Raw genomic sequence first — 23,082 nt, 5'->3', positions numbered from 1 at the left:
AATACCCTGGGAGCTTGCCCTAGGTTAATGTTACCATTTATATTTTGTAGTGCTTTTAAGCTATGTACTATTTAGTTTTGAGCCGGCTGGTGCCGGAGGTCAGACTAGATGGCCTGGGAGGCCCCTTCTGACTCGCTCTGTTTTCTATGTTTCTATGTAATTGATTTAATTGTATTTTTAGCTTTCATATGCTTTTGAAAGTTTGACCAGATAATCCTTTTCTAGACTTGTTCTGTGTCTCCCCCATGCCTTTTTGTAAGCTTCAGCGATGGCTTTCCTCTTGCCACTCATCCACAAAGTCCAGCTTTGTGGAGTGGCTGGATGATAGTTGTCCCAATGACAGTTTTTCCCTTCTCAGCTACAGACCTCTCCAGTTCTTCAGGCTTACCACTGTCCTCTTAATTGCTTATTTGATTCATGTCCTGCTTACTTGGTCACTGAGTCTGGGTTGATGGCCTTCTCTAGGCAGAGTCATGGTTGAGCTATATTATTTCCATTTTGTAATAAAGGTTTTAATGGTGCTTTGGGGGATACTGTAAGTTTGGAATTTTTAATAATTAATAACCAAACCTTGATTGGTGTTTCTGTACAACTTGATCCCGGTGCTATTTTGATAGTATCATAAGATCAAGCGGCTATTTGTTTAGATGTGTCCTTCAACAAAATCTGGAGCTTTCCACAAACAGCTGTTCCGAATCTGAAATTGTGCAGCATTGGAATTGTACACAGGCGGCCTCGATTCAACTGTCATACTTCCACTGGGCGACTTCTGGAGGCAGTGGGTTACAGCACAGCTTATTTTAGTCATGTCTCAACAGAGTGGAGGAATACTTAGGCAATTAGATGCTTAGCCACTTAACGCCATTTGAAATTCACATTGTAACACAACAAAATGTGGAAATGTCAAAAGGGATGCATCCATCTACAAAGAACACTTTGCAGTCTCATGGACAGGGCACTTCTCTATAGAAAAACACCAGGAAGTTACACATCAGCTATCAGCTTCCCAGACACCAACGCAGGTATCAGGCAGTATAAACAGGAGCCTGGACTAAATTGGCCTTTGGTCAAGCTTTTGTGTCCCTAACATCTAGAAGAACTATGTCTACATTAAGATTGCTTGTGAGCCTAGAAAACCTACAGAATATGTGCAAAATACAGCTTCATGAGAGGTATCATTTAAAGAGAAAAAAGAAACAAGTTTCTTGGGCTGGTTGCAAAAACAGGTATGGAAGAACACAGAAATCTGCTGAAAGAAGGTAGGGAGTGTGGGAATTGGCAGATGAACAAGATCAAGTATTTAGGGGCAGGGTTTCAGTGTCCCATATATCACTCCCCATGACTAGGAAAAGCATAATAAATTATGTAAAATAAGAGGCAATGTGAACGTGTTTGATATTCACTCTGCAGAAGAGAGTTTTTTTGCAATGTCGTTTTACCCTGGGCAATGCAAAAATTTTACCAATTAGCTTCTGACATTCCCCAGACCTGACCAGTATAGAAGAACTTGAACTGACTAGTTCAAAAAAGCATTGATACACTCGGTCAAGTTTTGGGATGCAAGGCTTTGGTTGATATGCATGCTGGGTGTTTGATTCCGGAGAAACTGTAATTATGCTTGGAACTCACATCATCTTCACTATCAAAGGCATGATCATCCGTCAAGAGCTGGAAGTCTCCGAGCTCTTCCTCCTCTTCATCTTCCACTTCCCTGCAAGAAAGAGAACTTTTAAGGTGAAGACAAAAACATTCTTACTTAACACCTGGGCTATAACTGCATGAACAGGATGTCTCATTGAATTAGCCATGGCAGAACATGATCAACAAGACAAGTCATGCCAGAGCACCTTAGAGGCAGACATGTTTATCAGGATGGTCTCTCTCTAAGATGCCACAGTACTCAACAGTTTTTTGTGTAGCCATAGCTAACCTGGAATTCACCTTGGTGGAAAGAGGAATAAGGCAAGGCAGACAAAGAATTCATTTTACCCAAAGAGCTTTGATAGTCGGATGTAATGAAGTCTAGCCTGATAAAAGGTAGTCAGCTCAGTTTAGAACCTGAAGCCTGCAACGTGGACACATAAGCAGTCATCCTCGTATAACCCCAATGGGAGGAACAACTCTGTATGTACTCTCCTTTGCTAAAGCAAAGAACTGGGAATTATGCACACCTCCAGTGCCTGAGTGTCTCACCTGTCAGACGGAAAGGAGCCAGAACAAAGAGCTAGTGCCTCAGCCATTGGATCTTCAGGGCTGCACTCTTTTTCCAGTTTGGAGACTGCTGAAGACGCTTGAATGGGAGAATCTGAGAAAGCAGCCAGAATGTAAAGATCACTCAAGTAGACCCCTATGGGCAGAATACAGCCTGTCCCAGGTAGAACATTCTTGTCTCTCCAATACTTGAAGTGACATGATAACAATAGTGGGGCAGCAACAATAACAACTTTGGCAGCAATTCATGCTAATTTAGCAAAGAGGGAGAGAGATTCAAATTTGAATGTGGGAAAGCTGCAAAGTTAGCACCTTTTTCAGCTGAACCAGTTGAAAAAGTACAACTGGTAACACCATCCTGGCCCATTAACCGCTTTTACCTCCATCCTTTTACCCAAGACTAAACACAGCCTTGCCAATTAGACTTTACACTTATACAACACCATTGGAAACCAATTCCTCCTTCCCCTGTGATTAAAGCTGTGCAAAACTAAGCAGACAGGTGAAACATGGGGGCAACCCAGTCAATCAGGACCAGAATCAAACTGGTCCATGAGGCAATTCTAGTTATCAACCAGGATTACTGGATAATTGTTGGAGCTGCAGTTATCATAGTCAATTGGGTATAACAACACACAAACCAAAACTAGATCTAGCCCATGATGACCCATGCCTTAGTAACGTCACAACTTGATTCCTACAATGGGCTCAAGACTGAGCAGTGTTTGCAAACTTCAGCTGGTCTAGAATGTTGCAGCCAGAATGTTAATAGGAACATGCAAATTCCTTATACAGCTGCGTTTGTTTCTGAACGCAAGTCAGCGTGTACTTATGTTCATTCAAAGACTAGGAAATGTGAGGGACCGCATCCTCCCACCATACGTCTGCTCAGTCGTTACGATCTCCTTAAGCAGCTTTCCTTCATATTCCACCAAGAGTTGAACTATACTTAGTTGAAATGTGGGTGAGGACCGCCTTCTCTAAAGCTGTGATTGTGCTGTGTAACTTCCTTCCTAGGGAGCCATTTCTTGACCCCCCTCAATAAGAAGAGCTCTGCTGAATCAAACCAACAGTCTATCTAATCCTAACCTGTCCTGACTCATCAATGTCATAGGATGATCCTGGATTCTAGCATTTTGAAGAAAGAAGGGAGACTTCTCCCCATCCACTTTCTCCATATCATAATAATTTTGTACATGTCTCTCATTAGTTAATAAAAAGCTGACTATTGTAAGACTAAAAAGTCCCAGACATTACATTTCCTCACTGGGGAGCTGTTCCAGCCCCTTGAACATGTTCGTAGCCCTCTCCTGTACCTTTGTCTACTCTACAATACTCTTTTTAGGTGTGATGACCAGGACTAAACAGTATTTCATGACTGATTGTGCCATACACTTTTGGCAATATCATATTTTATACCATCAGATAAGCATGAAAACATCTCCCTCTGTGAAATATTAAACCTGTTTAAGTTTTTTGTTTATACAAATCATTTTAATGAAATTGCTTTTTCATCTGTTTTAATCTACTGTTTTATTATTATATGTTGACTATGCTATAAGCTGTGGTGGGCATTGTGTAAATGGAAAGGCAGGGTTAAAATGATAGAAATAGCTATTTAAAAACTTACTTATTAGAATTAGGTACCTACTAGCTTCTTTTCCCTTGTTCTGCCTGCAAGCATTTTGATTTTAAACAACATATTCTAGACGTGGAATTTACCACTAAGTCTACTGGTGATGCAAGGCACAACTCCCATTCACATACCCAAACCTAGGTCTCTCTTGCCATCAAGAGTAAGCTTCAGGACTCACCCTGAGATGCAAACTTTCCAGAGCAAAGGCCAAGCAGCTCCTCCATGTTTGGCTTCTTGCCACTGTAAGTGTCAGGAGGGCGTTTATCCTGAGAAGCAAACTGGCCTGAACACAGATCTAGCAGTTCATCCATATTGGCATCCATTGCATTCTCGTCCATGCTGGCCAATAGCAGGCGACCCTTGGATGCCTGATATTTGCTCCGGGGATGGCCGACATTCAAAAACCTAAAAGCAAATGTCATGACCAGCTTTGATAAAAGGTTTATTGCCAGAGATGGTCTGACAAGCAGCACAGCATAAAACACAGATCTTCAGGATAGACAGGCGAACAGCTTCCTGCAAGACTGCACGCAAACATAGGATAAATGCCACTGCCATTCTACTTTAGCACTTACTCTGGCCGTGTCTACTTTAGATCATTCTCATTTATTTAACTTAAATTTAATTCTGCCATCATTGTGCACAGCATGGAAAGAGAAGTAAGGGGGAGGTAGAGAAGAAAGTAAATAAGAAATAAATATAGCTGCAGGCATTGCAGCTACAGAGGCCTTGACCTGGTAGTAGGGCGTAGAGAACTAACGGGCCAAGCAAAATTTTTAATGATAGGCTTTGGGAGAGGATTTGAAATAACGGTGGCAAACCCATGATCAGGAGGCAGAACCAAGCTTACCTGGTAGCCTTGAGAAAGGGAGACCTTGTTGGATGCCTGACAGTAGTAGCATGGAAAGGACTCCTCTGCCCCTCAGCATTCAGTTGGCAGCAGTTGAGGGAGAGAGCCACTCCGTCAGTCCTCCAGAGAGGTCAGTTCTCACTGCATGTTCCTTTTCTGCTGCATCATGTCCTATCAATTCTAAGCTTGTGAGCACAGACTGCCTTGTTTAACTGAACTTAAGATCAATAAATCATCTACAGAGGTGTGGTGCAATGATTAGAATGCTGGACAGGGCACTTGGGGGATCTGGTTTCTAAACCCACTTGGCCATGGAGCTCACAGGGTGACTTTGGGCCCATCACTCTCAGCAAAGGGTTGCTGTGGCAAGGATAAAACAGCTGTGTAAGCCACTTCGTGTTCCTTGCAGGATATAAATGCAGTGTAATAAATAAAGAATAGGATAAAAGCATTGCAAACAAATATTAGGATACAAGAGCAGAGAGATTGGGCAAGTGCTGGTGAGCAAGAGAATCCGTTTTTCTGGCTACATACCCATCTGCATCAAGCAGTTGACTTTGAGTGTCATCTTCTATAAACTGGAACTTCCCAGGTGTTGGAACTGGGCTTTTCTCTTCTGGTGTAGCATTGTAGAGATCCTGGGAATCCTCTATGGGTAAAGAAGGCTCAGATGCCTTTCCTGAGCTCTAAGATTCCAAACCAAACACAGATGGGTGAAGCATTGATTAGAAAGCAAGCCTTCACCAAACATAAGCCAAATTCAGACTGGGAGGTGGAAAGGAAAGGAGAAGAGAAAGGCAAGGAAGACTAGAATTCTGCAATTTATAAACTGAAAGTCTTCAAATGTCAAATAAATCATAATGTATACACAAAAATCAATTTTCAGAATGAATAGAATTTCTAGGCACAGGAAGTAAAAAAAAAGTTGCTACATGTGCTTTTGAAGGTGAATGACATAAATAGCAGTGCAGGTCACAGGGTCCAATTAGTGATATCAACTTATCCAAAGGAATTGCAAAGGAAAAGAATGAATAGGCATTATTGTATGGTACTAAATAGATAATAATATAGCATTGAGAACAGTTCAGAAAGAGAGTCTTTTCATATCAAGCAGAAAAGTATTAACCAGATGTATGCAGAACATTATAAAAGCTTAATTGCAAGAGAGTATGTTTCTAACCACCCTAAATAAACAGTTATAATGCTACTCCTTAAAAACCCCTCTCTGAATTATCAAGATTATTCCACCTACAGGCAGTCCCCAAGTTATGAGTGCCCGAGCTGCAGACCTGTACTTACAAACAAATGGCCATAAAGCCTATTAATTTAAAATATATTGCAGAAAATCACCATAACCACAGAGAGGGAGCAAGGGCCTCCAAAACATTACCATAGAGAAAGAGGAAGCAAATGGGGAGAGAAGGAGGCCTCCAAAGCATATCTTCCTGGCCCACCCATCTGGAGAGGAAAATTGCTGTGGCACTTCCTTGCTGCAAAGGGGAGACTGGGCGATGGACTAAAGATATTTGTGTTTTTGCCATTCTCACAGGGGTCTTGCACCCCTATGAATATGGAAGGCCAACCATATGTGGGCTGACTATATGTGATCCGACTTACATACAAATCCAACTTAAATAATTTCTGTTTTCTCAGGAATGGAACTCATTCAGGATACCTGAAGGAACGTCTCCTTCTCTCCATGCCCTTATGCCCCGTAAGATTGGCAGGAGAGGCCTTGCTCCGGAAACCCTCTTTGAAGGAGATACGAAGGGTGTCTACCCAGAGGAGGGCCTTCTCTGCGGTGGCACCCAGACTATGAAATGCGCTCCCCAGAGAGGTTCACCTGGTGGAGACTTCATACTCTTTTCAGCACCAGGTAAAGATCTTTTTATTTAGCCATAATTAAGTATTTTAGATGTTTTAAGATCTGATCAGTCACATTTTCTTTTTTCTTCCTTTTCTTTAGTTTTATCAAAGTGTTTGTTCTATGATTCCCTATTATCTATTGTTTTAATTATGGTACTATTGTATTATTATACCACTATTTTAATCATTGTGAGCCATCCTGAGATGTTTTATCGGGAAGGACAGGATAAAAATGTTTTAAAGAAATAAATAAGTAACTGGGGGCTGCCTGTATCAGCAGGATGCAGCCATAGCCACTTAGGCAAGATACTTGTACGGATGGTTGATGTACACGTACACCTAGAACACTGCTGTCATCCATTTGAACATGGTCCTTGCCCCAGTTCTGACACTGAACCACAGCAGCCACCCTGTAGGATGACTGGGCCGTGCAAATGACAAGGAGAGGGCAACCCTATTAATGCTCCTGGAATTTGTGGCAGCTGTTGATGCCATCCACATGGTGTCCTCCTGAACAGTTAGGAAGAATATGTTTAGGCTGTACTTTTTTCAGGTATGATAAACAGTCCATGCAAAATGCAAACTTCATGAACACTTACTATTCACCACAGCTAAAGCATTTTCTATGTTCTGTGTCAAAATTGAAAGACACTCAATGTATAATCAACACAATATAAAAAGCAATAGGGAAGAAGAAAACGGCAGAATTCAAGCATTAATTTTCTTGAAATACAAGCTGTTGCATATCCTTTCTTCCATCAACTGGCCAGTATTTCAAAGATCTCAAAACTGCGAAAGACCAAAGCTTACCTTGGACGTAGAGCTGATAAAGCTTGTTTTGAAGAACCCAGGAGAAGGAGAACGGACAGCTCCAAGGGCAGGGAAAAAGTTGTTCCCACGTGCCACTTGTCTGTTCCAAGGTTGATAGGAGGGAATCATGGAACTGACCAACTCAAAGCTGCTATTGTGGCTGTTTTCCTTTGCCAAGTTTGGCATTAAAAATGAATCTTCGTCTTCTAAGGAAATGAAAAGGGAAACAGAAAACTCAAAATGGCTTTAAAGGAACAGAAGGAAAGTGAAGCACCAGGTATTTTTTGGAGGGGGGGTGCTCCCTTTTGGTTGCTACTTGTTTGTTTACAATTTGTACTTCTTCGTATTTTGGGGTTTACTCTAGCACCCCAATACTTTCTTCTTTTTGTTGTTGTTCAGTGATTTCATTTTGGTTTCAATTCTGCCAGCACTCAACTATCTAAGTTCATTATTAGAAGGAGTTAGGTTATACTGAACAAAGCACACTCATTCACTCCACACTGTTTGTCAAATGCAAACAAAAAAAACGTTGATATGGTGATAATTGTGGGGATAATCTTTTCAGCCCTGTGAGAAAGGTAGACTCTGACACGGAGTATGAAGCAAAATCTATTCTTAATGCCTCAATGAAAGAGATATATTTTAAAGCAAAGGTATGAATGTATCTCATAAAATACCCTATTTCCAATAATGCCTCACAAGGACTGGTTTTGTTGAAACAGAAACCACCAGTCATGCCAAATATTTCCAGTATTGCCTAGAAATTACTCAAAATACTTGAGAAGAACAAGCCCTGTATCAGGCACAAATCCTCAAGTAAGATGCAATAGCATCAGCCCTCTTCAAATTCAAGCTCTTCTGTAACTCAGAACCAGCTGCCTCCAGTGCCGTATTCCACCCAGCTACCATGTCCTGTATGGGATACTCCAAGGCCCATCTCCTATGCACACAGCTCTTTTCCACATACCACTTCATCTACAGCCCATGTAGATCTGACATTCCAGTAGTTGGAGATTTTCAACTTCACTTTTGCCAATAGCAAATTCAAAGAAACATGAACCAAGATTATTAAAACATGGCAGCCCATGGGCAAGATCTGCTCCAGAAATGGTTTCCCTAGAGGCCTTCCAAAACTATGGTAAAAGGTTTACCTAGGGTTACACTCAAAATGAAAAGAGCAATTAAGACATATAGTGCACAAGTTGATGTTGTATTTTTGTAACATACATAAAGTAGTTCAACAGAAACTTCTTAACATGGGTTGTATTGTTCAACGTGCAGAAGACAGACAGACAAGATGGCATACGGTAACCAGAAATGGCAAATGTTTTACCTGGCTTGTCTGGTCTTTTGGCCATGGCTTCTTCCATCTCAGGCTTTTCACCTGGAAGAGAATACCTGCAACAAACAGTTTTAGCCTAAATTTTGGATAATATTAAAAAGATATTAAGAAGCAAACTTTAAGTAGCAGTATGCAGGAGTGTAGAGAAATGAACGTAAAATATTGTTTGTCAAGGCACTGTTGGCACTACTAAAGACATTACAAGAAATATTTTGCAGTACCTCACTGTACCTGTATTAGCAGTGTTAAGGTATGAAGTTGGATTTTTTTAATAGTATCTTGAGTTTATATTGCTTCAGTCATTTTTTAGAGCACATGCCAGAAACAAGGTTGCTCAAAATTGATATTTGGAGCAGGTTTCCAATAGACTTATTCATACTTGGGCAAATAAATGTGAAACCCTTTAAGTATGTGTTTTTTCCGATACCCTTAAAGGCTGCTACTCCTAGAGAAAATGGAATATTTTAAAAAGTGAAAGCATGAAGTCCCTTGCTAACTTGATGGCATCTTCAAATTATGCACTTATTTTACTATGTTGCTAAACATCTGATTTTGGCCTATCAAATTATTTTTTGACGTTAGCTGATGGTTTGCTAAGGAAAGTATTTATTGACTTTAGATTGTAAACCATGTCTCCAAACATATTTTGAAGAGAGGTATGCTGAAATATCCACAAATTGCCTAGTATGTCTTTGTGATCTGAAAGAGGTGGAAGACATTGTCCATGATGTATTGTGATCTGTAGAACTCCCCTTAGGAATGGTTTTTGACACAGGTCCTTGGGAATTTTTTGGAAAACAGGAAGGTGTTTAATTACCTATTGGGCATTAGGGACATAGCTATCAGAAAGCTATCAGTGTTCGCCCTTGCCACCCAATGGATTGGATGCAAAGTTATTCTGCTAGAGACCACCAAAGTTAAAAGGTATCTTTCAGTTTGATTATGTTCAGGAAGATCTAGAGCATACCCTGTTTTTGAAGAATTATCTTTGAAAAGCAGCAGTGTTGACTCTGTAGATGAAGGCTTCAGAAAAGCACTGCAGTGCACTGACTTGGCCACTCCATCCTCATCAGCTGATTCTTTGTCAGTTTCTTTGTCGCTATCTTCGTGACCCTGCTCATCCAGCTCCTCATTATCTTCCTCTGCCTCTCCGAGAAGATATTCTGTGCTCTAATGAAACACATGCATATATAACAAATTCTACAGTAAAAGACATGTAGTGGGAGGGCACGGGTGCAAGTTGCAAACCCAGCTGCACCATCCTCAATTTTCTCCCCTGGCTTGTCTCACTCTGCACCTTACGATAGTCAGGCAGCAGAGCACCTAAAAACTGTGGATACTGCAAAGACGACCCTAAGGAAAAAAGAACTCTCCATCCTGTGCCATTCACAGCTAACCTCTTAACTCTTCCACCTCTTTGTGACAGAGCTGCTCACCTGGGTTGCTGATTATGCAGGGCACAACCCATGCTCCTCACGGTGTGGCTGGTGTGCAGTATAAAGTGAGGCACCGTTGGAGGTGGCACTTTAGGACCTGAATTTCTGTACTTGTCCCCTTCTTCTTAGAGCAAATTGCTTCAGGATGCATTGGGACTGTGCTGAGTATGGGGAAGAGGGTGCACACAAGGTTTCTAGCCGTAAAACTGTATTCCTAGCCAATAGCTGGGTATACAAGGCAAGAACCTACATTTCAATGTCTCCTTCTGGGCAGCTGAAGCCTTTAGGGCACTTACACTGTGTGTTTTTGTTTCAATTAAGTTAATCTTTGGCAAGAGGCCAGCATTAAATATGACAGAAATTTGCAATACTCTTAGTTCCTAGATAATTTATGAAGAGTCAGCAGCATACTTAAACTTGCCAAAGTAGCAAAAAAGAGATAAAAGGGAAGACCTCTTGATTGTATTCTTCCTCCTCAGACTCATCTGTCATCTCCTCCTCCTCCTCCTCCTCCTCCATCATCTCCTCATTATCCAGTTTAAACAGTGCTTGCCGCCTCTGGCGTTCCTCTGTCCTGCGGAGTTTCATGGCTTCCTGCAGTTTAGCCTTCAGCATGAGCAACTTTTCACCTGGGCAGCCAGAAGTAGCATGATCAGACACACATTTTTAACACACGCATTTCATTGCCTCAAGCCAACCTTTTAATGAAGTCATACACAATTAGCTTAAAAAGCCATAATAAGCTCATTTGAAAGTTTCATGAACTGATATGCTAACTGAAAGAGCCAGGCCGCCTGGTTAGAATAAGCTGAATTTGCAGTGCTACATCAGTGAAGCTGACTCCAGGCTTACTACTCTTTGCCAGGGAGGCTCAGCAGCTGCATTCTCAGGGTTATTCCACTCTCCAAACATGGAGAAAAATATACAAAGTGGTGCAGGGAAACAGGAGATTTTCAATTGCCGTTCAAGGCACAAATAAACACATTACAAAATACAATTTATGATGAAATGTATTGTACAGGATATGCAATTAATGATGGTAATCAATATTCATTTTATAACATCAGGAAGGTATTGTCCATTTCTCTGTACACATTCTGACAGCTTGTTGTGGAAATTCTGTATTGCTCAACATAACTCGTCAAGAGGAATGCCAGTGGTTTCCTGTTCAGTCCTCCTTTTTAGTTCAACAATGGTTGCAGGATATGTGCAGTACACTTGGCTTTTAAGATATCCCCACAGAAAAAAAATCAGACAGTGAGATCTGGGAATCTCGGAGGCCATGGAATGTCACCATTGTGTGAAATGATGAGCCTTCCAAACAATTTTTGAATAGCTGCCATTGATTGCCTGGCAGTATGCAAAGTGGCTCCATCCTGTTGAAACCACATTTTCAATATTCGGATGTGTGAAGTTTTGCAAACTGCACAAAAAATGTTTCAAGCATAGCAACACACCAATTGGATGTAACTGTGGTTGCAATGCCCTCCACATTTTCAAAGAAGTAAGGGCCTATGACACCATGCAATGACACTGCACACCATACTATATCCTTAACACTGTGTAACAGATGCTGGTAAAGCTCAAAAGGATTTTCCTGTGCCCAGTAACAGAAATTCTGTTTGTTAACATATCCATTAAGGTGAAAATGGGCTTCGTCTGAAATCCAAAAGCTGTGATTGAAATTGGCGTCCTCCTTTACTTTAGCCAGCAATTGTTCACAAAACTGTTGACATAACACATGGCCATTGGGCTCAAGTTCCTGCTCAATCTGCAATTTGTAGAGATGGAACTTCAACTCATGCCTTTTCCCCCCTTGTAGTGATGATGTGTGCTGTTAAGCAGAGTGGCAAGGGCTCCTCATGATGGCAGCTCGAACACCCTCAATATTCTCTGGTATGTGAGCCATTCAAACACCACCTGGGGTCTTCTTTTTTAAGGCTGAACCCGTTTCCTTGAAATTACGCACCCATGTTGTAATCACATGAGCAGATGGGACATTATAGAAACATAGAAACAGAGCAAGTCAGAAGGGGTCTCCCGGGTCATCTAGTCTGACCTCCGGCACCAGCCGGCTCCGCTCATGACATGCCCACCAAGGACCTTTTCCCCATCCTCGTGAGGTGTAACCCATCCCTTGCCAGAAGTCCACTGGCAAGAAAACGAGTGCTGTGTTTGAGGAACCAGAAGCGTTCCTTCTGGCACCACACCCTAAACCAGTTGTTCACCTCGGGGGCCCTCCTGTCCCTTCCTGGCCCAAATCCCCGGAAAGGTAAGATTGACGAGAAGGCCACTTGGGCCTTCAGCTCCCTGAGTTTCTTCCCCAAGGCCTCAAAGTCCCTGGTGGTCCCAACCACACCCTGCCTGGCCACATCGTTTGTGCCCACATGGATCACCAGGAGCGGCTGGTGACCCCCGGAGCGAACAAGATGCTCCACTCTGTCCTTCACGTGCTGGATGCGTGTGCCCGGCAGGCAGCAAACCTCCCTTGTCTGCAGGTTGAGGCGGCGGTGTGCCCGTCAGCAGGGAGTCCCCAACAACAATCACCCGCCGCCATACCTTTCTGGTGCTGGTGGGCAGCCGTGCCCTGGCCCTCGCCTCTCCCGCAGCGGCCCCCTTGCCGCCTGACGTCCCAGGCTGGGGGTCCTGCTGGTCCCCCGAGGCCACATCATCCCCAGCCTCCCCAAGTGGAGAGAACCTGTTTCCCAGCTCCAGATTGGTGCCAGGAGAAGGAGGAGGCCGTGCTGGCCTCCTCCTCCTGTGGGTGACATACCTCCATGTCTCCGCAGCTGCTCCTCCCGTGGCCTCTCCCTCAACCCTCTGTCCAGAGTGGGGCTGTTTCAGGGTGCCTGGAGAGCTCTCTCGGCCCTCAGGCACCTCACCTCCTCTTCTAGCAGGGTCACCATTTTGCACGGAGGGCAAGTGTATCCCTGCCTCTCCTGGGGAAGAAGGGTGAACATGTCGCAGCTCTCGCAGCAGCAGCAACACCCGTGACTCCTGCCAAGGCCACCTCCTGGCCTGCCATCGGGATCCCTTCCAAGACCTTACCTTGGTCCCCTGCCTTGTTTGTCCTGCAGTTCCTCTCACTCGCCCAGTTCTCCCAGACAAAAACCCACTCGCACACACACAAGGATAAAATAAACTTAAATTGGAAGAAAAACAAAGCACAGCACAGCACAAACAAAAGCAAGCAAGCAAGCAAACCTCTGTGTCTCAGGGAAGGGAGTCTCTGGACAGTCCAGGCCGCAGCCAAGGGATGCAGACAAGGGATGACGCCTTATCAGTCCCTCCGGCCGGTGGCCCCGCCCCTTGCTCCCTCCCAGCCCCTCTGGCCCTGCCCCCTTCCTCTCCGCTGCTCCTGGCCCCCTGCTCCCCTGCCCAGCCCCTGCCTTGCCTTCGCCAGCCCCCTGGCCACTCAGCCTCTCTCCCAGCCTCTGCTTATCACGATGTCCTGGCTGGCAATGATGCCGACATTCCCTTTGCACAGCAATCACGCAATCAGCATTCTTATAACAGGCTTTTACAGCAAACGCTCATTGTGCACCACTCCACTGCTCCATCATAACTAATGGCAAGGGGTTCTAAATGAGGCCGCACTGGTTCCAAGCAAGTGCCGAAGCCCCAGGGCTGCCAACTCATAGTTCCAAAATTTCCCGTTTCCCTGCACCACCCTGTACTTTTCAACTCATATTAAATAGTCAGCCCTGCTTTGTGAATGAGAAGACCCCCATGATAGCAGGTTTCATCTAGTATTTAAGAATATGACAGTGACTGAACACTGCACTTAGCCTGGGTATTACATCTCCCCTTCGGATTTTGAATCTAAGAGGAAGAACGCAACTTCCCTCTACCCCTTAATGAGTAGGAAAAAAGAACACCCATCCTTATAAATGGAACAGCAGGTAAAAACTTGATTACCTTTGGATTAAAATTTGTCAGGGCCATTAGGAGTCAGAAAAAGTTACTTCAAAGCAGGGCTGAATTATTATTTATGAAGCACCCTGAATACGAATCAGGACTTGGCCAAGGCTCATCCGTGACATTGGCAGGGCTCACAGCTGGGCCTTTCTTCCTCTTTTTATTCCTTCTGAAGACATTAGAGCAAGTCCTTGCTCTAGGGCCATGGTAACAAGACAGAGAAATGAAGCTCATCGACTACTGACAAGCTGAGACAAATGTTCTAAATGAATCAGAACCTGTTTAGTTTCGATACTCAATTGTGCATTTGAAGTGCACACAAATAGCTTCTATTTTTATTCAGAAGCTCAAAGGATGCAGATAGTTAGGAAACCTTCAAGATCACAACAAACAAAACAAGTAACTCACAGCAACTCAAAGATCTCCTACCACCCTTTTAAGGTGCTTGTCATCAGCAGTTTGAGTACTTGTTTTGAAGGGGGGTATTTCTTAAAGTAAAAGGTTGCTGTCCAGATTCAGGAGTACCTTTTTAGTGCATCAAAATTGTTTGTGATTCATCTATATGATCCAGTGTTACAGTGTTGTTTGTGACAAGCATCACAGTGCTGATGCCATCGAGTCGCGCATGCACCTGTGCTCCCCCCGCCCCAGCACACCTGGCTTCGTGTGGACTGCCTCTTCTACAACCGTTGCAGCCAGAGTCACTGGAACCACATCTGCCTTCAGCTCCTCTTTGCCCTCATTGGTCATCTCCTTACGAATAATATTCAAGTTCACCATTTGTTCAGTCTTTGGTTTGACTGTATGAATTGTATGCTTCACAAAGCGTTCCTTCAAAGCTTCCAGTTCTGTTTTTGGGTTGTTTTTGGAAGAGAAAAAAAATACTATAATCACTCATTTGTGCATTATTTTTAAATTTTTCATTTCTAAAAAAGGCAATTTTCTCAAGTTGCCTATGTTTATCTTAAACAGCATAAAATCAATAAAGTGGAAAATCAGCAGTCTACTATTTCTGAATTTGGCATTCTGCCAGCACCTACTGGTGTTCCTTAAATTCCTGTTGGAAGAAGAGAATTAAAGTTTATTCTAGAAAGGAATAAAGTACAAGACCCCACAAATCTGGGATTAGAACTCATTAAATTTTATGATGACTATGATTGCCAAATACTTTCATTTAAAAAGTGTCTCATTGGTGTGTATATGAACATCCCTTAAGTTGTAACTCAGCTGTCAAGAACAGAGGATCAGTTTCTACTACCATCTGAAAATTTGGCTGAAGGACCCATTTCATAGAAACTAGTGAGGCTAGAAGGCAAACATATTCTTTTGAAGCCAGGTTTCTTTTCCAAAATATCTATTTCACAAAAAGGCAAAACAATTTCTCTAGATCACTACTATAAGATTCCCCCAAATATATTTCCCCCAAAAAGGAAAATCACCCCCCAAATCATTTCTCTCCAACACACATGCACAGAACCACACTAGCTCAGCACCACCCTTCCAAATGTACACACAGCCATCCAGATATTCCACTCACCCACAAACACACACAATTCCTCCCCAATGTTTCTGAGCTGCTCCCCCATGGCTTCTGCCCCTGTTGCCGTTCCTACTGCTCTGTCTGCCCACCACCATCTTTTTGCCGCTCCTACTGCTATTTCCCCCTGCACCCAAGTACACACTCTGAAAAGTAGTAGTTTCAGCCTGCACCCTGCCACACAACCTCTTCCTTTTCTTTGGAAGAATGCTCTGGACCCACAAGGACGCTAGGAAGCATTCTGGGCCATAGGAAGGAATACGGAGGGCAGCTGGAGTTCTGCTTTCCAAACCCAAGGTAAAGAAATAAGTAAGAATAAAACATGGAAGATGAAGTAAAAGCACAGAGGGGCAAGAGCCTTGTCAGGTGCCAAGTGGAGTGCTGCCCATTGCCATACCTGCAAGCACCGTATCTTGCTAATCCCAGCAATACAGAAATCTGATGAACAGGCTGAAACGTTTTATGAGGCTGTGCAATGGGATGTTATGTCCTCCCCACCAAACAGTTCAAAACCCCCTAAGTAACACCATGTACTGGGTGATGGATGCTTAGTCAAAAGAAAATGGCATGCCTTGCCAATGCTTTACTGCACCACCAAAAGCAACCAGCAACAAGGGGACAAGGATCAGCACCTAGCACAATACTAGATGCTGGCATGGTACCTCTGTTTGATTCAGGCTCATCAAGAGTGATAAAAGAATCATCCCCAGAACACAGTCTAGGCTTGATTGTCAGGTCCACTCCCAGTTCCCGAAGCCGATCCAGCTTGGACTTCTTTGCTCTTTCACCAGGAGCAAGTGATGTGGCCACCGGTGACTGAGCAGCTTCCTTGGGTCCTGTGCATAATTCTGATTGCTTGTCGCTTTGTTCAAGTACATTTTCTTCCACATTATTCTCCTGAAATTCCATGGATTCGACAGCATCCCGATGAGGCATTTCTTGCTTTTCGGTAGCTAGCTTCCCACTTAGGACCTCAGTTTTGAGGTCACTATTTTGTCCATTTTGCTCCAGATAATCTTCTGTCAAATGTTCCATTTCCCTCGCGATAGATCTCTCTCTGTTAACAAATGCAGTGCCTACAAGACTCAAAGGTTGTGAGTCAAGTCCCATTCCCAACCTCTTCACTGCTGCTTGGTCAACTTGTTCTTTCCAACTCTCCATACAGCCAACCCCTGGATTCTTTGCAGCAACACTTTCTTTGTCAAGACTGGGTTGGTATTTAGTTGACCTGTCAAGAAAAACAGATTCAGTTCACCATCACCATCCTCTGACCTTATGATTATGTGAACATAGGAGGAAATCAAGATTAAGCAGCTCTCCCCAGCCTGGTGGCCTTCAAATGGTTTGGACTGCAACTCCCATAATTCCCAGGCAGCTTGACCACTGGCCAACTGACTGGGGAAAATGCAAATTGCAGTCTACCACATCTTCAGGGTATCCACCTGGGCAAACATGAATCTAAGGAATCAGTATATTACCCTTGGAAAGAATATTAGAAGATGGACAATTTACATATGTCATGGAGGTTCCTGCCAAGGACCAGACATGGTAATATGTACAGGGTCTCCACAACTGGGGCAGCAGGGGGAATTCATACAGTACCCATTGAATTTTACACAGTTCAGGTGTATTACAATGATAATTCTCCTTGTTTTGGATTCTCGGGCTAGGAAATGGCCCTTCCACCAGAGCCCAGAGCAAGCAGAGAGGAAGGAAGGGCTGCTAGGACTGTCTGCCTTGCCCCAGGCTGAGAGGAGACCACCAGAACCACCTTTCCTCAGATTAGCAGGCGGTCATGGTACTTTGCCTTCTGGGAAACAGCTGGACCACCCAGGAACATGCCAGTGCACACAGGAACCACTTTCCATTCTCCTCAGTACCTGGCTGAACAAGCAGTAAGAAGGCCAGTCCATTCAAGCCTTCCCTTTCTCTTTTACATTTTCCCATAGGATTCCCAAAGGGAAGAGTGCATTTGGCACACCCTTTCTAGCTTAGGGTAAATAACAGCATTGCACATAAGAAAACCCTGACTGGAAATTCATTGTAGAAATGGCAAAGTTGGAATAAGGAGATGACTATGTTTTATTAAACTCTTCATATAACCAGTTTCCTAGGCATTCTACAATTAAAAACATAAGACAAAAGAAATTACAATAGGCTACTGAAATTCATCACAAGATAAAGAGCCCCAGTGCAGCACCATAAAATAAAAAACGAAGTGGAGATGGGAGCAAGGAACACAACTGTGCTCTCCAAATTAAAAATAAAAACAAACCAGAATTCTGCAAAAGACTATCCAAACGTTGCTCCAAGAAAACCAGAAAATTGAGACTTGTACAATTATGCATGCCTGCTTATTTTGCACAATATATTTAGATTTTGCTAGTAAAAATAATAAGCTAGGTAGGGCACTGAAATCTGGCTCTTGAGCTCCAAAAAACGGCTTCTGAAATTTCCACAGCACGCTTTTGCAGCCATAAGGTTCTTTTTCTTAAAAACAGAATTCTGTACCCAATATCACATCCTATGCTATTTTAGCATTATTATGCAACTGCAGCACAAACAGAGATATCTCTCACGAAAAGCAGCAGGAAGTGAGAAAAATGTAGGTAAAAGCAGACTTGACTTACTTTAGCAAATTCATAGCACTTCCCTGAAAAGTAGGCCGTGGTTTGCGCTTGAAGAATTCATGGATGCTTTTGGCTTCTGGTAAATGATAAGGGAGAGGCATGGTGGCTTCTGTCAGAGAAGAAAGCAGTAGGTTAGACTAGGCGGTCATCTTTGGTGTGTTGAAGGAATGTTTTACTTCTATGTTCATTTAACCAAAACCATAAAACAGTGTTAAATGAACACAGAAAACTAACTTTAAAAAGGAGCCAGAACATTTGTCTATCTAGTGTAGTACAATCCACAGTAGATAAACAATTGATCTACCCAGCAGATTGCCTAAACTGACTGGCAATTTATCTCCAAAGTTTTGGGCAGTTCTGTAGCCAGCATTCCTTTTCTGTCTTTAAATTAAATTACTTAAATTGTAAATTTTATTTAAATACCTGCTGGAGTGCCTCTCTCATCCACAGTCTACTAGGATACTACGTACACTCATGCTCTGGGGCCTTCCTCTAAGTGCCAACCCTATGGGAGGCTCAGAACGTAGCAACAGGTGGAAGGGCCTTTTCTATGTTGTCCCCACTCCTTTGGAAGAACCTCCCTGCTGTGGCCCACCTAGCACCTTTTCAGCAACAGCTCAAGACAGCCCTTTATGTCGTGAGCAGAGCCGGCTGGTGCCAGAGGTCAGACTAGATGGCCCAGGAGGTCCCTTCTGACTCGCTCTGTTTCTATGTTTATGCAGAGGCCTTGAAGGATCTCCTTGGTTATCCAGGGGCCTGACAGAATCATTCAGGTGGTTTTCCTTTGCAGGGTCTTTTTAAAAATTTTAAATTCATTTTAACATTGTTTTTATGGTATTTGGAATTTATTTTATTGGTTTGTTTTCCAGAAACTTCAGCTATGGAGTGGTACAGAAATGATATTAGTAACAGTAATAATAAATGTAAAGTACACACTCTGTGCTGAGCTGCAGTTCTTCCCCCTGTTAAATCACTTATCTCTGCCAGAAGCATAACTTGCACACAAAGCCTGAACACTGTGCAGCTCTAACATAGCAAAATTTGTAATTCAAGAATCTTTGCAACAAAATGGTAGAGGCATCAAGAGAAAGACTGGAAGGTAGCTCTCTGCAAGCATAATGAAGTGTAATAAATAAATATAGTTACTACAGCAAGCGTCAGGTGCTAGCCATTCTCATCTCAAACTGTTAAGAATCACAGTCTTTGGAACTGTTCTTAAGACAGGCAGTGGGACAGAAAGCCTTTGGGTAGTTAGTACATGATGAATTCTGCCTACTTTTCAGGTGCATTTTACATCTTCCTATTCAATGGACAAATAATAGTTATGAACTATCACATGCAATGTTATTAAAATCAATTTACCACAGTTATACGTACCCTTGAATAAAAACAAAGAAGTTTAAGAAGAAATTGCTGAAGTATGTAATGCTAGCCAGCCCCTGACTACAGCCCCAGCCTATGTTGGCTGATTATATTTATATGGAGGAACTGAACTGGATAGATTTGAAAGGTATAGGAGAAGTAGAGGATGGATAGCAGAAGTAGGGAAATAAAAATATGTGATGGAAGTCATCGGATGAGGAGGAAAATAATGAAGAAAATAGGTGCTCAGGAAGGAAGATGTGTTGAAAGAGAGGACACTGATGAAGGTAAGTAGAAATGTGAGAGAGATAATAGAAAACAAAGATTTAGAAGGGATAGGAAGTAGAAGGCAAGAGAAAAGGTAGATTTCTTTTCAGGGTCTTTTATGGGATGGCCAGAGAGTGTGGGGGAGCCTAGCAGTGCACTCATTGAGGGAGCGAAAAGTACAGGGAGATATGACAATGGGGGTTTAACATGCCTGCCTAGGAGAAGAGAAGGTTGATACCTTACACCTGTCCTCTCTTCTGGTTTCTCCCCAACCAAACAGTCCCAAGCATCCACACCAGCCAACCCTCAGGTCTGGTGGTGCTGTTATTGAATGCCAGGTCAGTTTATAATAAGATCCACCTCATCTGATTAGGGATGAGGGGGCAAATCTGGCATGTATTACCGAGACCTGGGTGGGAGAAGCAGGGGAGGTTCCTCTTTCCCAATTGTGCCCACCTGGGTACTCAGTTCAACACCAGCAACAGCTGGAGGGCTGGGGAGGGGGCAGTCACCATAGTCTACAAACATTCAATCTCCTTTTTGAAGCCCAGGCTTTCCATCTCTTTGGAGACAGGCCTCTAGAGGTCATATTGTGCACTGGGCTCTCAAGACAGACTAGGGATCCTGCTGATACACCACCCACCTTGCTACCCAGTAGCCTCCCTGCCTGAGCTGATGCAGATGGTCTTGGACCTAGTGCTGAGGACCCCCAGGATGTTGGTCCTGGGGGACTTCAACATCCATGCCAAGGCTGTTCCACCCTGGGTGACTCAGGACTTCATTGCTGCCGTAACAACCACAGGGGTGTCTCAACATGTTACTGACCCAATGCATGAAAAGGGTCACACACTTGACCTGGTTTTCTCAGCTGGATAGGAGGATGGTGGCTCAAATGTGGAAGGGTTAATGTCAACCCCATTGTCATGGTCAGACTACTTCATGGTCAGGTTTAGACTTCTGGCCTTTTTCTCCCTCTGCAAGACTAGGGAACCAATCAAAATGGTCTGCCCTGGATAGTAATGGTTCCAGGAGGGCTCTGGGGGTCTATCCAGCTGATGTGGTTGGTGTTTCTGTTGAAGCCCAGGTAGGGAATAGGGAGGCAACCCAGGCAGCTGACATGATCACACCTAAGGGCCTTCTCCCCTCTTGCTGAGTTCAATCAGCTCTGGGGTATACAGCACAACTTAGGGCAATGAAGCAAGAGTGAAGAGAGCAGGTGGAAGATATCTCTGGATGAATCTGATTGAACATCATTTAAAGATCATTACTGAGCCTATTCTGTGGCACTGAAAAAGGCAAAACAAAAATATTTTGCCTCCTCCATGTGTCTCCACAGTGCTGTCCAACTGAGCTTTTCCAAGTGGTCTGAGGGCCATTGCAATCTGGCCCATCAGTAGAAACTACTGAACCTTCAGTATTCAATGCTAGTTTAAACTGTTTTATTTAATGTTTTGTATTCTACAATAGACTCCCAACTATCCGGCCTAATGTGGCGGAAGGGCAGGCCGGATAACAAAAAAGCTGGATAGGCTGGAGTTCTATAAATGCTCACTTCCTACCCCACCCATACCATTAAACACCCTTTTTATACCAAAACCTGCTCTTATTCATATTTTCTGACCTCTTAGTACAGGCCAGTACTTTACAAATGTTTGTTAAGTACTGTACATTTTAAAAATTTATTACAGAAAAAGAAAGTCCAAGGATAAACATATTATAAAATTTATCTAAAAAGGTGTACAATGTCTAACTTAATTGCAGGAAACATAAAATCGTGTACACTGTACAGTATGAATACATACACTTTTAAAATAAACAAAACATTAATGTAAAACATAAGCTTAATTCTTACAAAAATTATTTAAACTTATTTTACTGTTCATTGATAGTTATTTTTTAACTAGGCCGGATAGTATGGAAGTCAGATAGTCGAGAGTCTACTGTATTTTAATATTGATATATTATCTTTTATATTTAAATTATATTGTCAATATGTTCTGAATATGTTGATTTATTGTTATTGATTTTAGAATGTTATATTGTTTTTATTTTGTGAGCTGTGCAGACAGCCCAGATATAGCCTATTGTAGCAGCATATAAATCCATTAAATAACTCAATCTTGTAAAGAATTTAAAGTCTTACCTCGTACCAGTCGCTGGCTCTCACTATGCAACTGTTTCAATGCTTCTTTACGTAACTTTGCTGCCTTGCGCTCCTAAAAAGGGAGGGAGGGAGGGAGGGAGGGAGGGAGAAGAGAGAAGCTAGGAATTATAAGGTATTTTTAAAAGTATTAAGTGATTGTGCTTAATACTACTAAAATAAGGCATGCTGGGGTGGTAGATTTGATTATCCTAAGTACTATGTAACTGCCTGGAAGTTTAAAACAATGCAACAGAAGCTAAAAACAAGTCCATTGTGAGAAAATATTCACCTTTCTAGGTTCCTTTAACAGTGGTTCCTCATTTTCATTCATTATATGTTTGTAAACTTCACTCTCAGAAAACATCTGTTTAAATCAACATGGGAGAAGAGTCAATAGAATTTCAATTCATGCAAGTGATTCTTGTCCAGACAATTTATAGAATTACCATACACACTATTAACTTTTGAGCTGAAAGATGTCTAAAGTTTGTGCCATTTACTGTAAATCAGAGCTAATATCTCTTCCACACGCTGGATAGCCATTTGAAGAGATCCCACTGCAGCCCGGGGTGCCTTGCAGATAGAAAAACAGGCAAAATAGAAAAGCATAGAAACAGAGCGAGTCAGAAGGGGTCTCCCGGGCCATCTAGTCTGACCTCTAGCACCAGCCAGCTCCGCTCACGACATGCCCACCATGTGCATGTCCAGCCTATCCTTGAACACCCGCACCAATGGGGCCTCACAAACCTCTCGTGAAAGCCCATTCCACACCCTCGGGGTCCTGACTCTCAGGAAGTGCTTCCTGGCATCCAAATGGAACCTTGGCTCCCTGAGCTTTGCTCCACTGGAGCGTGTCCTGCCTTCCTCTGCAGAGGAGAACAGGGCTCTACCCATCTCCATGTGACATCCCCTTCCATACCTGTATGTTGCCAACATACCCCCTCTGAGTCTCCTCTTCTCCAGGCTGAAGAGACCCAGTTCCCTCAGTCTCGCCTCATACCCCTTCCCCTGCAAACCAGCCACCAACCTTGTGGCCCTACGCTGCACTGACTCTAACCTGGCTATATCCTTCCT

The 23,082-nt window shown here is 43.1% G+C and overlaps 1 protein-coding gene across 1 annotated transcript in view; it reads right to left on the bottom strand.

Annotated features, from left to right (window-relative positions):
* CLSPN (claspin) overlaps nucleotides 1–23,082 on the bottom strand; it is a 39,429-nt gene that overhangs the window by 7,920 nt on the left and 8,427 nt on the right. The window contains exons 5-17 of the mRNA XM_044425309.1: nucleotides 22,298–22,372; nucleotides 22,009–22,081; nucleotides 18,237–18,345; nucleotides 16,269–16,834; nucleotides 14,726–14,917; nucleotides 10,605–10,780; nucleotides 9,683–9,885; nucleotides 8,707–8,771; nucleotides 7,374–7,579; nucleotides 5,232–5,383; nucleotides 4,026–4,252; nucleotides 2,194–2,305; nucleotides 1,630–1,711 (exon numbers count right to left, since the gene is read on the bottom strand). Of these exons, the coding sequence (XP_044281244.1) occupies nucleotides 1,630–1,711; nucleotides 2,194–2,305; nucleotides 4,026–4,252; nucleotides 5,232–5,383; nucleotides 7,374–7,579; nucleotides 8,707–8,771; nucleotides 9,683–9,885; nucleotides 10,605–10,780; nucleotides 14,726–14,917; nucleotides 16,269–16,834; nucleotides 18,237–18,345; nucleotides 22,009–22,081; nucleotides 22,298–22,372 (2,238 nt within the window). The remainder of the gene's footprint in view (nucleotides 1–1,629; nucleotides 1,712–2,193; nucleotides 2,306–4,025; nucleotides 4,253–5,231; nucleotides 5,384–7,373; nucleotides 7,580–8,706; nucleotides 8,772–9,682; nucleotides 9,886–10,604; nucleotides 10,781–14,725; nucleotides 14,918–16,268; nucleotides 16,835–18,236; nucleotides 18,346–22,008; nucleotides 22,082–22,297; nucleotides 22,373–23,082) is intronic.

The sequence above is a fragment of the Varanus komodoensis genome, unplaced genomic scaffold, assembly GCF_004798865.1.
Source record: "Varanus komodoensis strain SLA01 unplaced genomic scaffold, ASM479886v1 scaffold15, whole genome shotgun sequence".
Taxonomy (NCBI): Eukaryota; Metazoa; Chordata; class Lepidosauria; order Squamata; family Varanidae; genus Varanus; species Varanus komodoensis.
This window is presented reverse-complemented; position numbering and strand designations above follow the sequence as displayed.